At 30.5% G+C, this 21,082-nt stretch overlaps 1 protein-coding gene across 7 annotated transcripts in view; it reads left to right on the forward strand.

The window, feature by feature from the left end:
- Positions 1 to 20,879, forward strand: part of LOC143082648 (mediator of RNA polymerase II transcription subunit 25-like) — a 38,873-nt gene extending 17,994 nt beyond the window's left edge. The window contains exons 10-24 of one of the 7 annotated variants that reach the window (XM_076258443.1): positions 411 to 754; positions 2,965 to 3,048; positions 4,134 to 4,280; positions 6,328 to 6,352; positions 6,684 to 6,902; positions 7,397 to 7,502; positions 8,436 to 8,607; positions 9,179 to 9,337; positions 9,828 to 9,929; positions 10,448 to 10,513; positions 12,069 to 12,116; positions 12,622 to 12,679; positions 13,940 to 13,978; positions 17,957 to 18,078; positions 18,767 to 20,879. In XM_076258443.1, the coding sequence (XP_076114558.1) occupies positions 411 to 754; positions 2,965 to 3,048; positions 4,134 to 4,280; positions 6,328 to 6,352; positions 6,684 to 6,902; positions 7,397 to 7,502; positions 8,436 to 8,607; positions 9,179 to 9,337; positions 9,828 to 9,929; positions 10,448 to 10,513; positions 12,069 to 12,116; positions 12,622 to 12,679; positions 13,940 to 13,978; positions 17,957 to 18,078; positions 18,767 to 18,967 (1,892 nt within the window). In that variant the 3' untranslated portion in view covers positions 18,968 to 20,879. The remainder of the gene's footprint in view (positions 1 to 410; positions 755 to 2,964; positions 3,049 to 4,133; positions 4,281 to 6,327; positions 6,353 to 6,683; positions 6,903 to 7,396; positions 7,503 to 8,435; positions 8,608 to 9,178; positions 9,338 to 9,827; positions 9,930 to 10,447; positions 10,514 to 12,068; positions 12,117 to 12,621; positions 12,680 to 13,939; positions 13,979 to 17,956; positions 18,079 to 18,766) is intronic. The other 6 variants (XM_076258444.1, XM_076258447.1, XM_076258445.1 and 3 more) reach the window with 6 other exon arrangements.
- Positions 20,880 to 21,082: the final 203 nt, after the last annotated feature.

Consider the following 21,082-nt stretch of genomic DNA (forward strand, 5'->3'; position numbering starts at 1 on the left):
CTCTCTGAAATTGTACTACAAGGTTCCATACTACAAAGGAAAGACTGGGATTGAGATTGGGGGTAATTGATCAAGGGAGAATTCAAAAAATTTGGGGGGGGTCCAATTTTTTTAAAGGGTTCAATTTTTTTTTATGAATCTTTAATAGTATTGTGCAACAGATTTGTAAGATCTTGACATTTATTTTGTGTCAGAAACCTATACTATGTCAAAACTTTTATCACAATCAAAATACAAACAGTATCAAGCTTAAATATTGTGTCCAAATTTGCCCTAGCTGTTCAGGGTTCAAACTCTGTGGTCGTATCAGGCTGCATTTAGTGATGCAATTTCTCCTATATTTTGCTGGGTTTATACTGATTTTGTGTCATGAATAAATACCACATGTCCTTTCTTTTTTTTTTATATAGATCCAAACATGCAGTCTAATCTTCAAGGCATGCCATCACCATATTCAGCCAATTCACCAATCAACCAACCTCCAACATCACAATTCCAACAACAACAACAACAGATTTCAAACTTTGGACAACAGCAAAATCAAACAACACAGTTGACAATTCAAGGTCAGCAAATAGGACAACATCCATCACAACAACAACAGCAACAACAACAGTCACAGCAGAGCCAACAATCACAACAGAGCCAACAACCTCAACAGCCCCAAATGTATGGTCAGGGACAGAATCAACAACAACAACAACTGCAACAGTTTCCGAATCAGTTTGGCGGTTTGGACAACATTGGACAACAGGTATGAGCATGTTAATTTGATATAGATTCCTTGATTTACAAAGCAGAAATAACATAGATAAACAAATGCCTCAATGAAGTCTCAAAAGCCAGGCTTAGGTATGCTGTTCCTGCTTCAGTGGCATCAACATTTGTATCATGCTATAGAAATTCTATACAGGCGAGGCATATCTTGGTACAGTATATTTATATTTTTTGTGTGTTTTTAATTCATTCAAACAACTGACCATGCATGTTTTTGTTTTGTAAAACAAGAAATCTTCAGAAGTTTTATTCTTTGTTTACCTTCACATTGTTTTAAAAATACATAAACTTCATTTTCTGTAAGTAATTCATTAAGGCCAAACATATTCTTAATCTTTACAGGCTTTTTATTGAAGTGAGAAAAAAAGTATGAGCAACAATTCCTCATATTCTCCTTAGGGAGATGAATTTTAAAACTTTAATGAAAGTATTTAGAATTTAAAAAGGAGGTAGATTTTAGTTTTTAGGGTGGTAAATATTTTACTCACAAAAAATTATGTTAACAGTTTTAGACAGTACAGATTTTACCACTTTATTAATATATAATAGCTGATGTAACCATGATAACAGCTATACATTGCAATGCCTGAGAAGTTAGGACATATTTTTGGCCATTTCATATTTTGAATTCATTTTTTCTTCTTCATTTTTTGCATCTACAAAAAATGATTCTGCTTTATCATGTTTACAGTACTTAATTTTAACAGTTCTAACTTCAAACAAGAACCAAAAAGTTAAGTTGTAATGCTAATTGATTTTTTTTGGTAAAACTTTGAAATTTGATTTCACTAGTTTTTCAATACATTAAGATCTAGAAATACTAAAATCAGTGAAAATAGGAAGAAAAATAAGCACATTTATCAGCTTTTTTGCCATTAATACAACTGAAATTTTTGTTTCATCATTCGAGCAGATTCTTTTGATGATTAGAAAATCTTTTTTGTGGATAGAATTATATTTTACACTTAATTTAGATTAATACAATAGAAATATGACTTACCTTCAGAATTTTTTAAAGAATTTTGGAAAAACAATTAACTGAAGAAAATGATTTTGAAATTTCAACTCAAATGTGAATATTAAGTATTTTAGAACAAAACAGGAACACCATCTAAGGAGCAGTTTTCATTTTTTGTTGATACACTTTGTGTTACTATATTGAGGATTAATTTAATTTCATGGATATAAGTTATTTGAGTCTTAGATTAACATGTGTTGTTAACAAATAAGGGTTCTTTCTGGTTTTGTTTTCAAATAGCACCATGTATTTCAAATTATACAAATATCACAATTTCCCTCAAATTACAGCACCATATTTATAATATATTCTTTTATAAAATCTATTTAGATAGTACATGTTGCACACTGGTATAGAACAATATTGCACCATGGCACCTAATTTTGAAACAGTAAAATTTTGTACCAGAACAATAAGAAACCTGCAGTTTTTGCATCAGCTGGCTTAATTTTGATATCCACAGATTGAATGAGTCCTCAAATCACTTAGTATAGGTTGTAAACATGTGTAGGATGAAAAACAATTATTACCAGATAGTATTTGAATCATTATTTTTTACCTGATCATCTTTAGAATTAGATTTGCATTTAAATGTATTTATTTGAGTATAGTTCATTTTATTGAGATGTCTCTTCTGTGGTGTTAATGAAATGTTTGGTAAATATCATTAAAACAGTAACAACATCATTATTTAACCAAAAAATACTATGCTGTTTATGTAAGTGTAATAAGAAATAAAGTACAAATAGAGTAATGCTTAATGAAATAGTGGGCATAACATTTTCAAAACAGAATATTTTATTCATACCGAATTGTGTTTTAAAAATAATCATTCCAATTATATTCAAAGCAGAATATTTAAAATACACAGATCAGATTATAGGAGAATGAAGTATACTCCAAGAATTTCTTTTTTTTCATTAACTATTCAGTTACAATAGTTTATTAAGGTAATTTCCTCTCTGTGCCATGTTAAAACTTTTAATGTAAAGATATACATCTAGCACGAAATAGACATTTATTTCATAAAAAAGCAATATTATATCACAACATGAGCAAGGAGAGGGAAATACACAGTGAATTTACCAGTGCATGGTGGTGGTTGATCTTAGTCAGTCAGATGTTTTAATTCAATGATTATCATCCTCTTTATATAAAACATTTAACAGAACCAGTTCCATTCCATGTCTGCATCTGTTACCATGCCAACCAGTATGCATGTGTCTCATCCTGGTATGGCACAGCGTTCCCAGGTATATTTAAATTGACAGATTGGAGTTAGATTAGTAACTGATTTTAATGCATGTTGTAGATTTTGTTAGCTTACACTAAAGTGTGAAATCATGTCACCTAATACAAACTGTATTGGGAATTCTCTATATGCAGTCTATTCTTTTTATGACAAGCACAGATTTAACAAAAAGTTTACAAGTGAAAGCAACAGTTTTATAATAAATAAATATTTTCCAATCACATTTAAGCAGTAACTATTCTCTTGAAAAATTTAAAACATTTGTTACGCTCTGATCCAATTGTATTTGTCATAAAAAGAGTCGACTTTATACACCATATTATCTCCCCTTATGATTCACTGATCTGTGTACGGTAGATTGTTACCATTAAATTAGTTCTTTGAATGATACATAAACACACATGTAGGAAAGTATATAAAGTTTATTTTTCACACATAAACTCATTTACAGCAGATATTGAAACCTCCTCACAAAGCTTGTCAACTAATGCTTGTAATAGTACAACAGTTTCTGTTTAACTTTTTTTGTAATAATGCTTTTCTGTGCTTTTCAATTAATCAACAAATATGAAAAAAATGGCAAAATAAGTTTTTTTTACAGTGATATAATAAAAAAATACTTAGTTCCTCATGGCAATGATTTAGGATTGTCAAATTTTCCTGTCTGGAAATTTTTAAGTCAGAATTTTTAAGCAATTGTAGTACACCCTCATAACTTGTCATTTGGACATAGTGTTAATTAATTTCATCTAGACTAGGGAAGCTTTTTGTCTCTTGGTCTTTTTAACTGACTGATATGTAGAGGATTTCTCTAAAAATAAACTTAATAATCATTTTGGTCATGCCTTTAATGTCTTCCAATGCCTACACTTTTTTGTACAGATATTGAATCATCTTTTTACACAGTTTAAAAATGTTTTGCTTTTAACAAATCGTATATCAATATTGCTGCGGCTTAATAAAATTATATCTATCTTTATCAACCAGGTTAACAGAAGCTTTTGTGTTGCACTAGCTGTGATCAATCCATGATTTATCAACTATTATTGATATTTGTTATGAGATTGCATTATTTTTATTTCAAAGCCTGGTGTAGGTGATAACCCATTTGGTTTTACACAGAACAAAATGAACATGGGACAACCAACGTCCACCGTGGGGTTTGGTAGTCCATCCATGGCAGATATCATGACAACACCTTCATCTAATATGGCAGGCAATAATTTGGTTTCTGTTAGTAGTTTATTATTATATTTGTGGTGATGTCTTGAAAATCATCGGAAAATGAAAATGGTTGGCAAACATTACGTACTGAATTGAATTTATGAAAATCAGCAAATTATATTCAATATTTTACCTTTATTTTTAGCAAAATGTGATTTTACTTAACGAATATAATTTTTCAGTAGACATCCATCTTCACTTTTTATACATTGTTATATATGTGTTTGTACTTTTTTGTACTGAAAATAGTTTATTTTCTCAGTTTCAGTTGAATTAATTATTGTTTGGTATAATTGCTTGTAGAAACCAAATGTTGTTGCCCTCCCCAAAATATCATTTTGATTCATCAATATGACTGACAATTGAATAAACAACTCAAAATGAAAGTAGTTTCTACATTTCATGTTTCAAAAATGCTAAATTTATTTTCTTTTTATCGTATTTAGGAATGAAAATTTGATAACGTAATTAATTATATGCAGTCTTCATCATAAAAAAAATCTTCAAAGAAGCAGGCTATAAACATGATAAAAGACTCTTCATCAGTGAAGGTTAAATAAAGTTGAAGAGCATTGAGAACCAAAAATTTCCAAAGGACAATTGAAGTAAAAAGATTTTGAATATTACAGAGATAAATTCCTTAACCCTTTTGATTTATTTTATGCAGATGGTTTGTTCAAGTTTTATCAGTGATTGTTATTATAGTCCAGCTTTACAAAAGCTGGGGTATACTGTTTTATCTCTGTCCGTCAGTATGACTGTCCCATGAATATTTTTCGTCGCAGCTCTCTCAGGAATTTCTGAAATTTGGTTTCAGGTTTTATATAAGTCTATACTGTGTGATGCGTTTTCAGATGCATCAGTAAACAACTTCCTGATAACCTTATACTTTTAGCAGGCAGGGGTATCATTAGTGATATTTATTGCTATTATGAAAATGTTGTTCAAATTTCTATACATATTGTTATTGTAAAGAATCATTTGAAAGGTGAGAGGTAGTAATTTTTTAATTGCTTAAAAAAATGTCCAATCTAAGCTTTCGTACTATTTTTTTTTGTTGAAAAGTGTTCTATATCCATAAGAATCAGACATGGTTAGAAGTACAACTTGTTAATAAGTTACCATGGGAGATTATCTGAAATCATTGAAATCATCTCCCTTTCAATCTTCACAGAAAGTATTAAGCTTTAATAATATTTCAACAAGTAATCTAGATTTTCATTTAAAGAAAGCTTTCTAGTATGCATAGAAAACACTTTTCTAAAAGAAATAATTAAAAAATTTCAGTTTTGACTTTTTTTACGCAGTTGAAAAATTTATACTGGAGCAAGAGTCACTGACTTTTGCTGGAATATATGCATCTGCTCATAGTTGATGAAGAGAAAAGTGTTTGTTAATAAAATAGGACTAGAGATTTTGAAATATTTTTATGTTGACATGGTTGATATATTCTAATTATATTTTTATGTAGACAACTCTATATAATCCCACCCACTCATATGCACATTCATTTAATAGCTTATATAATAATAGCAGTAGCATTCACACGCTTCAACACTTTAAGGTGATTTAATAATAAAATCTTTGCAGTTATGCATTTCGGTGAGAAAAATAATTTCAGACATCTTAAATGTCAACATAGGCAAATTTCTTTATTACTCAACAAACAAAAACTTTCAAAATGAAGTGCTAGATTTTCAGATTTTTTATATTTTTTTTTTATCATCTTCAATTGTTATAGCCTTGTATAAAATACATCATTTCCTTTAGTTAGGTTCTTTGATCAGACTTGTTTGTATCATATGTTTTAATTTGGAAATCAACAAATTACCAAGGGAAATAACCCCAATAATTTCAGATTGAAACTATATATAACAAAACAGCAATCATACACTGGTATATATGTATTATAGTTTATAAAATCACATTTTCACACCACTTTCATTAATGAGCAAGTGTTATATATCACACCAGATGTACTCAATATTTGTAACTGTAGAAAATAACCTTAAAATGTTGTCGTTTATTAAAAAAATGAAATGTTTATATATTTCAGGGGGATTTTAACAGAGGGAATCAAGGTAATTGAAAATAAAATATTTTGAAATGATATATTTTCATATGCTCTTGAGAGGGAGCGGGAATCGTAATCAGATAAATTTTGAAATGGTTTGAAGCGAAACATATATCATATTCATTTGGACTTGTGCAAATTTGTATCAAACAGCTTAAATAAAATAAAATGTCCAAAATGAAGTTTCTTAATTACTGATTAAATATTTGAGTAGTTTAATGATGATCTCAAAGACTAATGATACTATTTTAAATTATAGTTATTATCCATATAGACACAACGCATTTCCATTGGTCTTTATATCTTTTTAATCACTAATTTGTTGTTATTGCTTTTAGCCATCAGAATGCCAGCAATAAATCCTGCAAACACCATGCAGCAGAGCATGGGATCACAACAGGGCATCATGTCAACATCCATCCAATCACCACAGCAGGGTAACCAGCAATCTGGTTCCCAACAACCAATCCAGGCTGGAATAGACCCTGGTAACCTTCCCATCATTCCAAATCCTCCAATACAAGGACAGAACAAAGACAGGAAAATCATATGGTCAGGTAATGTGGACAAATTGTTAAAAAAAACATACAGTATTAGATATTCATGTTAATAGAGTTCTGAATTATAGATTGTGTTTAGAATTACAGCACAAATGGTTCCTTTACCACTATTAAATGTTGTAAAAAGGACAAACACATCACTTGTATACATTGTAGCTGTGGAGTAAATAGTGCTTATAACATAAGTTGCACTATTATTGTAAATTGTATTATCTCTCCATTATAAAAGTTCAAGAAAATATCAACAGCTGTCAGAATAAAAAACCCAGTAAAAGAACACACAATACCATGGCAAAATAAAAGAGAAGACACCACACAGAAAACTTTGAAATTTGAACAAACATGAACAAAACTAAAATCGTTGTGAGAAATTGATAATATGAACGAAATAGCAATCTGCTCTACTAGTTGTACATAAAATATCCTTTATGAAGTGAAACAGATTTTTTTCTAAAGGATATCTAATTTATCTAATTTTTATAAAACCTTAGGTATGCTTGAATATCAGGAGAAGATTAAATCAAATGGTCCAACACAGCCTAAAATGGCTCGTCAACTACAGTGTCAACTCTCAATAGGGGCTGCAGACCCAGAAATGTAAGTATTGGTCCAACAAAGCCTAAAATGGCTCGTCAACTAGTGTCAACTCTCAATAGGGGCTGCAGACCCAGAAATGTAAGTATTGGTCCAACACAGCCTAAAATGGCTCGTCAACTACAGTGTCAACTCTCAATAGGGGCTGCAGACCCAGAAATGTAAGTATTGGTCCAACAAAGCCTAAAATGGCTCGTCAACTAGTGTCAACTCTCAATAGGGCCTGCAGACCCAGAAATGTAAGTATTGGTCCAACACAGCCTAAAATGGCTCGTCAACTACAGTTGCAACTCTCAATAGGGGCTGCAGACCCAGAAATGTAAGTATTTGACCCTACAGAGCCCAAAACAAGCTTCAATATCTATTCTCAGTAGAGGTCACATACCAAAAAATCTAAGTATTTGGTCCATCACAGCCTTAAATGCTCCCAACTTCCTGCTCAGGCTAAGTTTTTTTATTACACACTGATAGTCAGAAAAATTTGCATTTGAAAAAGGAATGAATGGCAAAATTCTCTTACTAAAGCAAGTTAAGATTTATTTGATTGGGATCCTTAGCAAATAGGGTCTAGTAGCTAAAGTAGAAGTCATGGAATTCTAGAACTTAAATAAAAAAATGTATCCTTTAGAAAAATATTTCAAAATTCATGCAAAAATTTACTTTTCTACTTTCCTGATAAAGAATATTGGACCAGACTTGTCAAGATTTAGCATCTTAATGACTAATCATCTTAAAGTAGGATTTACAACTGAATTTTACAGATTACAAACTATGAAACTAAACGACAGATTTTTAATAAAGACTTAACAACAGATATTTTAAAAAGACTAAGAGACACTGAGACTGTTTAAAAAAATATATTAACATCAAAATTATGGATTAAGTAAGTTTTTTCATGAAAATCCTTTATTCACAGTTTTACTTGGTGTATTTCAGCATTACTACAAACTGGCCAAAGGAACTAATAATGCAGTTGATACCACAGTCTTTGCTTAGCTCTCCACAGTTACAGCCATTGTTTAAAAGTTCTCGTCAAGTGGCCTTTCACTTCGGTAACCACAACGTGGACTCTTTAAGGAATCTCCACAGAACAATGGGTTCTGGTTTTGTAAGTAATAAACAATTTAATTGTATGAATGTGATGAAATAATATAACTGATATAATACCAAAAAATATAACAGCTTCAATTCTATACTTAGTATTTTCAGTTTTGTTGAAATTAATACAACATTAAGAGTTAACAAAAAAATTATAACTAGATTTTCTTTTTTAACCACAAAATGAATTGTATAAAAATCATATGAAACATAAGGAATTATATTTTAATATTAATAAAGTTGATGTTATTTTGAATATTTTAAGTAAATCAATCAACTAACCACATATTCCATATAAGAAGTTTAGATATAAAAAGAAAATACAAAATTACCTCCGTTGTTCTATATTGTGGTGACAGTACATGATCTTGTCAGTCAAACAAATGATACAGGTCAATAGTACAGCGTGTCAATGTAAATGTGTGTAATATCAGCCAGTTTGTAATAGTGGTAGACTATTCAGATGATAGCTGTATGTTTTGATGTACATGTGTAATCTGGCTCTTGGACCTGGCTTTTGGATTGCAATGTGTATAATAGAGGGATATAATTTATATTTTTTTACTCAAATTTAATTTTAGGCTGGTTGTGTTCATTTCCCCCCTGGTACCCAGTGTGATGTACGAGTATTACTCCTCCTGTTTAGTAACAAGAGGAAGGCCTTCATAGGACTGATCCCTAATGATCAGAAAGCATTTGTTGATGGTATAAGAAATGTGATATTTACCCATAAACTGAAGGTAAGGTATCTGCTAGTTAGATAACATGCACTGCAAATTGAAAAAATAGTGCAACGTTTATATGATTGCAAATAATGCTTCAGAGTGAGTACTGCAATAATAAAAACTTACATCCAATATCTGATACATATATCTGAATCCATATTTTTCAGAAATTGGCAATACTAAATGCATGCAATAATTTGTGCATTTACAATATATACATAGACTGAAATGTTTTCTGAATTCTGATACCTCTTTTTGTTAAATAATTATTTTCAATTAAAATCCTAGACTAAAAGCCTATTGCATTGGTTTTGTATCCCTATATAGTGTAGGCAATAATAAAAGACTTATAATTGATAAAGGCAGAACTTTATACAATGATTATTTGGGTATACAGCCACACATTTTAATGGCAAATGCCTAGTCTTTCTCACAAGCTGATTTATCAACTGAAATGGTTTAAACTTATTCCCCCCCTTGATTATTCTATCACTATGTTTTACAGCAAGCACAGGCCCAGCAGCAGGCTGGAGGAAGTCCACAGCAATTTGTACAGCAGCCTCAAGGTGGTTTACAAATGGGACAAGGCATGGCAAATTCCCCACAGGTAATTATTGTTCAAAGTTTTAGGTGTAATATTTTACCCCTATAGTTATTTTATGAGAACTGAAGAATATATGTGCCTATAAATTTTATTTACCAAGAAGATTTTGTGTAAAAAAAGATTATTATAGAAAAAAACACCGGAAGGGTTAATTAATTAACAAGAAAAACATCTGGTTTAGGATAAAATTCTGGTACTTTCACTAGTTTTCAGTCAATTATAAAAAACTAGTGTCCAATGTTTGGAGTGTAACAGTTGAATAGTTGGATCCTTATTTTATTTTACTATTACCTTTCTTTTCAGGAAATTAGTAGAATTTTATTTGAAAGGCAATAACTCCTGTCAAATTAGGTACAAATCCTGGGTCTAGAATATAGGGAAGGTTACTTTATCTTTTAAAACCAAAAAAAATAATCTGCGATTTGTTTAAATAATTTTTAAATCTTCATCATGATAAGAGTATATTGTTGCATAGAAACAAAAAATCATCAATTAATAAGTGTATTTGACATTTTTTTCAGATGCAGCAGCCTGGACCAACTAATACAATGACATCTACTGGCATGGTTACACAGACTTCAAATATGGTACTGACATTGTTTTAATTTGTTCAGTTTCTGCTTTATATAAAGTAATAGCAGCATTGCACATATATGTGTTTTTATAAAAATATATACCGGTAAAGAGATAAAAGACTTGGCATAGACATTATTAATGAGGGAGTTAAATACCTTATCAAATATAGTGAAACCTACCCTTATCTGAAACCTGACTAAACTGCAAACCCTATTTATCTGTTTCAAATTTGTTAATGACTTATAATTTATAATATAACAACAACGGAAGTACTTTATCATACTTAAAATTCATCAATTGTCTATTCTTCAATTTTTGTAGCTAAACATTGAATCTTTGTACAGTTTCTGATCAATACTACATGATATATTAAAATTGGTTTTTGTTCTGAGGATAAAATATATAAGGCCAATTAAAATTAATTGATAAATTTTCATCCCCGCCCGCCCCTCTGAAATCGCCCCGCCCCGAATTTTTTTATTTTATAAAATTTACGATTTCCGGATTTTGTTCATTCCCGTTTCCGGTAACCGTTAAAATTTCGTTTCTTTCAATGCTTCCTGTTTCAAATTTCGGTTTTGTACCTCGAGTAAATCTAACCAAAATGATTTAAGTTGACCTTTCCGCTGCTCTATGATGACAACATCATCTTCCGAGAGAAAAGATTGATAACGAGAATGACATGAAATATTGGTGTTACGAGAAAAACACTGTTTCCAAGACTGCAAATCGCGGTATGTCACAAATTTCTGTGATTAGAAGAAAACTGCGGACTTTTTTATTTATGCAATGACTTTGTCTCAGGAAATTTAAACTGTAAATGATACCCAAAGCACAAGATTCGTGGAAACCATTGATACAGAAAACATGACTGGATTATAGATATTGAAACACAAGCACGAACTTGTCAGATTTATGACCGTTTATTGAATTTAAAAAGTTGACTAACATACGCATTTTATTTATGCAAGCCCTTTGATTTTACCCATGGCTGTCTTTTTATGTTGACAAACAGCAAATGTCCAAATACACCCAAAAAGACTCCTTAAACAACAACTTTTTTTTCATTATTAAGTTCATGTTTTACATGATAATTATATTTTCATCTTGCATATAAAGTACCAACCCTATTATTTTCAACACTCTCTGAGTTTTCATTTTATTCTGTACTCATAATAATTGTGTTGCATTCCAATGCATTTGCTTCATTTTATGGTAATACAAACCATTGTTTAGAAACCAAAATACATTTTGTGTAGGTACATGTAGTCTAACTGAAGAGAGTATTTCTCACACGTTTTTGTTGTTAAGTTTTTAAAGCCGCAATTACATATATTTATTTAAGGATTTGAAATATTATGTAAGATTCCTCATACTTGTGTATACATGATATAAGCTTATTATTACACTTGCATATATGAAGAACTCGTCACAAAAGGGTTTCATATGAAATAAAATTTATAAATAAAATCCTCCCACCCGCCCCATTATTTTCAAAAATTTGGATGAAAATCTACTAATTAATTTTAGTTGGCCTAATATGACAATAATTATTTATTTTACTAGGTGCCACAGGCTGGGAACATGCAGCAACTTCAGCAACAACAGGCGATGGTAATTATTGAATTAAAATATAGCTTTAATATTTGGGTCTCACTATTGAAAATAAATCATTGTTATGCTGTGAGTTAAACCAATTCTCTTCAACTTTGTACTTGTTTGACGTTATAACTGTTTTGATCTGAGAGCCACTGATTAGCCTTATGAAGATGAAACTCGCATCCGGTGTACTAAATTATAAGCCTGGTACCCTTGATTACTAAATAAACCAAAAAAAGTTATTATTTTGTTTCATAAATACTCATATAGAATCATTGTATAGAAAAACATTATGAAGAATCAAAAACTTTATAAGTTACAGGATTTATGTATAATGCTGTATCCATTTTTATTTTCCCATTTAGACATTCACTAATTATCATAGTTCAATGGTTTATGTTTATATTTCTACATTAAATATATAGCAGATATATGTCAGTCAGAATAATACAATGGAATCATTTTGGGAAGACAAAAATTATTCTTTGTTTTAATATGATTTTTTTTTAATTCTTTATAGCAACAAAAGATCCAGCAAGCAAAATTACAAGAACAACAAAAACAACAACAGTTATTAGGTAAGTTGGTGTCTGCTTAAAAAAATGATGTGATGTGTGTTTTATTTTATATTAACATTTTATTGTTTCTGCTTTATTTTAACTTCTGTTTTTAAGATGTTTTAAAATAAGTTTTGGAATGAGCTTGTGACAATTTTCTATTCATATTTTATGTCAAAATGTTTATTAGCCCAGCTTGTCTGAAAGGCCATGTGATTGAAAACCATAATTTGGTAACCATTGTGTAAACATTTAAATATTCCATTTTTGTGGTTAAAGCAAAAACAAATTATATGCCTCATTGAGTTTTAAAAACTCCATAAGCCTTCTGGAATGAGTTTTGTAATTTTTTCTGAACATGAAAAACTAAATCATTTCAAAGTGGACTTTATGCATGGCCTCTATACTCTATCATGTCATGCTTATTATGTGGAATTCATGGCAGCAATGATAGTACATACAACATTGCATTGAGGTTTTACCATTTAGGAGAATCACATTTGATTTCTGACAATACCTTGCCCCATCATACCTAAACTTATAAGGAATAATATATGGATGGGCCTTCATATTAGAGAAATCCACTTTCATTTTGATCGAGAAAAAAAGTATTTTTGATGCAATATTGCATTTTGGTCAAATTGACGCATAACTCCTTTAATATTGAAGTTATATTGCCCTGTAATGAAGATTCCCCCCTTTTTTCTATTGATTGAAGCTTTAGATAGCAGCCTGCCTTTTAATGCAAATTTTTACAACTTTTTTTGCATTTTTGCCTTTTATCTTGATAACTATTTTTGATACAAGTACAGTATATTGATACAAAGTTTTAAAAATCGAAAAATGACCAGCAGGACTATTTACCAATTTTCCTCCATAGAGTTGTTGCCTTTCCATAATTTTTTCCGACAAAAAGTGGCCATTGTAGGTAAGCTACACAGGCTTTTCAGATCCTTTAGTATAAATTAGAATTGTTTTAGAACAAACAAACAAAGGTACCTTAATTTTTTTTTCCTAATTGGTTTGTAAAGTGGTGTATAAATGAAGATCAGATTAGAAATTAAAGATTTGATAGTCAATGTTGAAATATTATTTTATTATTTAATATCTTTAAGGTTTTGATTTCATATATTAGAAACCTTTCTCTTTTCTTCAACCCATAGAGATATTTTATGTTTTATTTTCATCTATAAAACAGTAGTATTTTTGTTACATTACAACTATTTTTAGAATCCATCTTCTTTAACATTATTTCTCTTATTTCCTGCTGTATCCTTTTAGATGAGATATATTTTGGTCCACCGCCAAATATGTATAGTGGTAGGTACATTGTCGCTATGGTGATGGCTATCCCATGATGCATGGCAAGCATCCCATACTATGCTAAATGGATGGTGCATGACATTTTATTTCAGGTCATTCTAAAAATACAATCATATTGGAGATATGGCTTTTGGATGAGGAAACTGTATCTTATAATTTGACTTCCTTTCCCTCTGTTAATTCTAAATATAGGGGACATTGGGTATTTATTATAATAGTTAGATGGGTTCTTTTCTATGTATGCTAATGTGAATTAAACATATGATAAAAAAGTTCTTTATTGTGTATGCTGATGTAAATCGAACAATTATAAACAAGGTTTTTAACATATGCTAATGTGAATTACTGTAGATTCAGAAATTAATTCACACATTTATTATTGTGATTTTTGAAAAGTGAACCAAAAAGGAAGTTTAATTATTGAGATTTTAGATTAAGCTACAAACAGATATATTCACACGATATCAGAATTTGAATTCTTATGATTGGGATACTTAAGCAATCTCATTATTCATATTAGTGAAAATCTCACGATTATTTCTGAATTTACTGTACAAAAATGATAAACTATCTTCAGCAAACTGTTGTCCTGTTACTGATAAATTTTCTTCCTTATATGATTGTCATATTTAAAATAATTGGTGAATAAAACCCCTTAGAACCCTTAAGTGAGAACAATTGAGATTCATTCCTTTTGGACAGTTCTTTCGCATCCGATCTTTTAAAAAAAAGTGACTATGATGTCAGAACAGTCAAAATAAAAAGCCAAAAAAGTAGTCAATGTATGATGTTAATGTAAGGAAGGTATCAATAACTCTATTAATGGGATCTTATAATGATGTCAGTATGTTAAAATACAAAGGCGAGCAATATTAGATGACAGGGATACCATATTCTTCTACATAAAGATGTCTTAAGTTAAATCTCATTTGCTTACCCTCCCTTATATACAAGATGCTGTGGATAAAATTTCATTTGGTACCAATTTTCATGGATACAGGAAAAATAGTATTGTAATATGGATATTTTATTTAATGGATTTATTAAAGTCACTGTGCTTAAGCGGCTGTGTTAAGTTAAGCTTAAGTTACCCACAGCCCAAGATGGAGCTCCCTGGTGTCGGGTAAGAAAGTTTGCTCTTATATAATTACAATACCATGAGCATGATGAGTACAAAAGAAATTTTCAGTAATTAAAAAGTTATATCAATATATTAGGGAAAGTTTGCAATGTAAAACATGATTAAATACTTTGAAATAAACTATTGCAGCTCAATTTTCCAAAACACTTCAGATGTACGTAACTTGAAAACAACTTGTCCGTAACTTTTTTCAATATACCAATAGTGATGTCCGTAACTTTAGCATGATATCTGTTATTTGCAAAGAATCAATATTCATGGATGTAAATGTTTTAAAGAAATGATAAATAACAAAAATACTGAACTCAAAGGAATATTAAAAGCTGCAAGTCCTTTATCAAATTACAAAGCCAAAAGCTCAAATTAACACACCAAATGAATGGAAAACAACGGTCATATTCATGACTTAGTACAGGCATTACAAATTTAAATCACAAAATACTGAACTCCGTAATGGTATCCGTATAATCTATACTGATGGTCCTTCCTTTTAATACCTGCTCACGATCTATTGTATTGGCGGAAGATGAAAATCGGGAAAAATTAACGGTAAATCTGTGACACTCTTTTTAAAAGCTGTGTTCTTTTTGTCTCTTTGTTAGTTTGTAGCATATCGTAATTGTATAAATCTAGGTAATAATTAAGGGGTTTAATAGTGTTTAATGTCCTTAATATTGTTGAAATTGTCAATCTAATAATTTTGAAAAAAAAGTTATCCACATTCGAGAATTAAGTTACGGACAGTCTGATTATTTTTATGCCCCACCTACGATAGTAGAGGGGCATTATGTTTTCTGGTCTGTGCGTTCGTCCGTCCGTTCGTCCGTCCGTCTGTCTGTCTGTCCGTCCGTCTGTCTGTCTGTCCGTTCGTCCGTCTGTCCCGCTCCAGGTTAAAGTTTTTGGTCAAGGTAGTTTTTGATGAAGTTGAAGTCCAATCGACTTCAAACTTAGTACACATTATCCCTATGATATGATCTTTCTAATTTTAATGCCAAATTAGAGTTTTTACCCCAATTGCACGGTCCACTGAACATGGAAAATGATAGTGCGAGTGGGGCATTCGTATACTGAGGACACATTCTTGTTTACTAATAAGTTACAGACATCTTATGCATATTTTAAAAGTTGTCCTTGCGCAAATGTGAACTAAAAACTAACAAATTTATGTTGATGATAAGTAATTTCTTTATTCTATAATCCTATCAATATTTACATAGAGCATGAAAAACGTCACAAAACGTAGATTTTGTATCAATTATATATCAACGAGTTTAGAGTCCGCCATCTTCGACTGTGAATTACCCACAGCCGTTTAAGCACAGTGAAAGTTTGCTTACAAGCCAGAGCAACCTTTACCCACTAAATCAAAGAAAATGGAAATCCCTGAAATAATTATGAATCCCAGTATTATGATTTTGTAATACACACAGGGGAATTAAATTTTCAATCTTACTTGAACTTTTTTGCAGGATTGAAATAAGAAACTATTCCACAATGGTTGGAAGATTTTGTTGACATTTTATAGTTGTGAGGACTTTTCTGCCATTAGAATATTTAATCATTTCAAATCTAAAACAAATGGTCACGGACACTATTCATACCATGAATTACAATTTTATAAGCAGAATAATTTACTAACAATGTTTGAAAATAAGACTTAAAGATCCCTCAATTTTATACTACAGTAAGCTGCAGTCAGTAATTTATTTAATTTATCTTTGTTTGCACAGCTCTCTGTCTCATAGGCATGAATCATATATGGTTTCTTTCTGTACTTAGATCAATACAGAATTACTTAGACTTGCATATATATTATATATATGTTGTATTTGAATCAGCTTAAGGTCATCTGCAAACGTGTTGTAAACTATAGCACTCGTGTGTTGAGTCTGTAGACTTTTTGCATTTCTTTTAAAATTAAAACTATCATGCAAAAAAGGTAAACATTTAAAATGTAACATAGAAAAGCAAAACTTTCGTATGAAATGATTGTTTTAATACCGTATCTTAAAAGCTCACTATAATCATAATATTCAAGGTATTTTTTATTTTCAACAGAAGACTGTAAAAAAACTATATACATTTATATAAATAATACATGTCATATGTCTTAATCAATTGTTATAAGGATTTAAAAATGTGGAGTGGTTTCATTATATCACTGGATTGTAATAACCTTGTCCAATTATTTTCATCGCCCTTTTCTTAGAAAATAACTGAAAAGCATGACTTCATATTGGGTCCACATCTTGACAGTAATAAGAAATAAGTATTCATTGTGAGTGGTTTTCAGATATATGAGGTTATCACATCCTCTTTGCTGATACTTTGAATTTTTCAACATATTGAATAAAAACAATTTTTTTGCCACAGAACTTTCGGAAATTAATTAACAGATTGTGACTTTATATTTGATCATTAGTTTAAGAGTGATGAGTTGTACATGTAAACACTTTTCAGATCTGTCAAACACAAAATAATTTCTGTTTGGAGATGAAAAATGATATTTTCTTTGAAGTAATCCCACCATAGCTTTTAGTATACTCAAGTTCAATAGCTGTATTGAGCATTTGATGTATATAAATGATATCCATGCATCAAAATGATTTCCAATCAAAATTCAGGTTTTAATTTAATTTTTATAAGAGTAAAAAATGTTCTATACTAATATCTGAAATGTTTTTTATTATTTGCCTGTTTTTTCCCCAGCATAAATCAGTTTTAAAAAGACAACAACTAAGGTTTAATACAGATCTTAAATTTTGTGTAAAACCATATCCAATTTCCGTAATTTTGTTTAATGAGTTAATCAAACCACCTTCATTGTTTTCCAGCTCAACAAAGGCTTCATCAACACAGATTACAGCTTCAGCAGCAGCAACAACAACAACAACAACAGGCTAATCAACAACAAGTCAGTAATCATCAACTTCAACAACTTTTGCTCAGTCAACAGGTAAATACCTACATAAGCCAATTAATAAAGGTACTACTTAGACAACGGGTAGGTAAAATCAAGGGTCAATCAACATGTCAGTAATCATCAACTGAAACAACTAATCCTAAGGCAAAAGCCATTGAAGTAAGTAACAGCAACATGTGTCAATCCATATCAGTAATCATCACTTACAAGAACTTACACTGAGTCAAAAGAAATTTGGGTAAGTATCAACAACAAAGATTTATCAACAAATCTATGATTATCAATTACAACTACTGCTTAGTCAAGAGGTAAGTTACAACAACATGAGCTTATGAACAAGTCAGTAGTCATCAACTACCTTGGAGTCAGCAGGTGAGTTGAAAGAACCTTAGCCAATCAACATTTAGTCAATAGACATTACAGTAAGCTACAACAATAATCAATAACAAGTCAGTAATCAATAACTCCAACAACTATATCCAAGTAAAAAACACTCGAGTTAGTAATAATAAGAAACAATGAAGAAGTCAGTAATCATAAATTACAACAACTATTTCTTTGTCAAATGTATTCAGGTTAGTGACAACAAGAGTCCATCAACAAGTGAGTTTTCTTCCAAGTCAAAATGCAAGTAAAAGCTGTTTTTTGTGTGGATTATTTAGTTATACTAGGAGTTGATATGAGTCATTAAGATTATTAATTTTCAAATTGATTATTACAGCAACAAGGCCAGCAGATTAGACAGCCACCAATGATGATGCAGCAACAGCTCCGAGGACCCAATCCACAGGGACAACAGAACGTGATGGGAGGGGCACAACAGATGATGCCTAATTCAATGCAGATGGGTCAGCAAGGTCAGGTCATGGGTCAAGGCCAATCAAACTTATTAGACAATTTCGACTTCAATGATTTAATTTAAAAACTTGTTTTCTGTTATTATGGAGGAAGAAAATATCCAGAATGAGATTACATATCTTGTGAGGTAGAAGTGCAATTTGACATTTTTCATAAAAAGATTTTATAATGACCAAGTAAATAAATGTTTTGTCATTTTATAGATTTGTGCAAGTATTTAATATTTATTTGTATGAAATTTTTATCAAATATCATTAATTGCCTTAGAACAACAATGCTTTCGTATTTAGGTATATTGTTATAAGTGAGTGTAAGATTATCTGGTTTCTGAGTTGTACCAGACCAAACGATAAGTTGTAATACAATATTAAGCCAAAGAAAAGTCATCAATCATTTATAGTTTTGCCTAACAACGAAGCTGTAACCATACAAAGGAATCACTTCTTTTGTCAGGTATAATTGTCTTGTTCCACACTTTATTTCAATCATCAACTCCTTAAAATTACATAACAAAATTCATCTACAGGACATGACATGATGATGTGTACCATCTTTTTTAATTTTTGAGGTTTCCCATTCTAGACATTTACGACCTTGTTTACTTATATTATATTGAACACATGCATTCTTAGATAGAACTGCACATTTAATTGTCAATTTTTTTACATGAAAATGTTTGATCCTTCTATTCCTGTGATATAGTCTTGATGTAATCACACAATGGACATGTGTTGAAATTGAAGGACATTAAAATATCTAGAAAAATCAAAAATTTAACATTGTCTCTGTTATAATTCATATTCCACTCCTTATTTTATCATTCATAGATTGTTATTTATCTTGTATTGTATTTGCTGAAAGTACTGAAACTATTACACAAGTTCTGTTAAAATATGCTGACTATTATTTATTATTTATTTATTATTTTTGTAAAATGAAATGCCTTTCATTAGAATTACATATTTTTATTCTAGCCCATTACATAAAAAAATCATTGATATATCATATGAATTTAATTTTGAATCATTATTACATGGAATTGTGTATGTTAAACAGTTCCTTCATAGTTTATCTTGCCACAGTTACTAACATTTATTTTGTAGACCCACCTTGTTCTTGAAAAAAACCCACAGTATTTGTTTACAAGAGTTGTGATGCACATAAAGTAATAAAAGGATATAATTGTCATTCAGATAATTATATGATCAATGATGTTTTTACGCTGTATATTGTCAGTTTACATTGTTAACTCTCTAATATGTTGGTTTACATTGTGAACTCTGTAAATGAACTTTACTTTTCTACATTGGTTAGAGGTATAGGGGGAGGGTTGAGATCTCACAAACATGTTTAACCCCGCCGCATTTTTGCGCCTGTCCCAAGTCAGGAGCCTCTGGCCTTTGTTAGTCTTGTATTATTTTAATTTTAGTTTCTTGTGTACAATTTGGAAATTAGTATGGCGTTCATTATCACTGGACTAGTATATATTTGTTCAGGGGCCAGCTGAAGGACGCCTCCGGGTGCGGGAATTTCTCGCTACATTGAAGACCTGTTGGTGACCCTCTGCTGTTGTTTTTTATTTGGTCGGGTTGTTGTCTCTTTGACACATTCCCCATTTCCATTCTCAATTTCATCATAGATAATATGTTGGTTTACATTGTCAATTACTGAATTTTGTCAGATTACATTGTGAACTTTATATTTTTTAAGCTGACATTGTTAACATTATATTTTGTCAGAACATTGTCAACACTGTATTTTGTCAGTTCAAATTGTCAACACTATTTTTTCCTGACATTGTTACAGTATTTTTTTGTTGACGAGTAGACACATTACATTTTGTATACATTTGTACATGTTATTTATGTCATCTCATGAAGTTGTTTTATATTGTTGATTGCTATATTTGTTAAAGTGCTTTAAAATAAACTTGTTGTACATTTGAACAATTAAATTTGTTAGCTTTTATTTTTGAATCAGTGTTTTATTTTTTTAGTGCATAAAACACAAAGAGGCAAGATTTTTCCTGTTTATATATAGATATAAGAAAATGTGATATGATTGCTAATGATACAACTCTCTATCCAAGTTGCAATTAGTAAAAAAATAAGCCATTATAGGTTTACGTACAGCCTTCAAATCAGTGCCTTGGCTTACACCGAAAAGCAAGCAATAAAGG

Source organism: Mytilus galloprovincialis, chromosome 7 (assembly GCF_965363235.1).
Source record: "Mytilus galloprovincialis chromosome 7, xbMytGall1.hap1.1, whole genome shotgun sequence".
Taxonomy (NCBI): domain Eukaryota; kingdom Metazoa; phylum Mollusca; class Bivalvia; order Mytilida; family Mytilidae; genus Mytilus; species Mytilus galloprovincialis.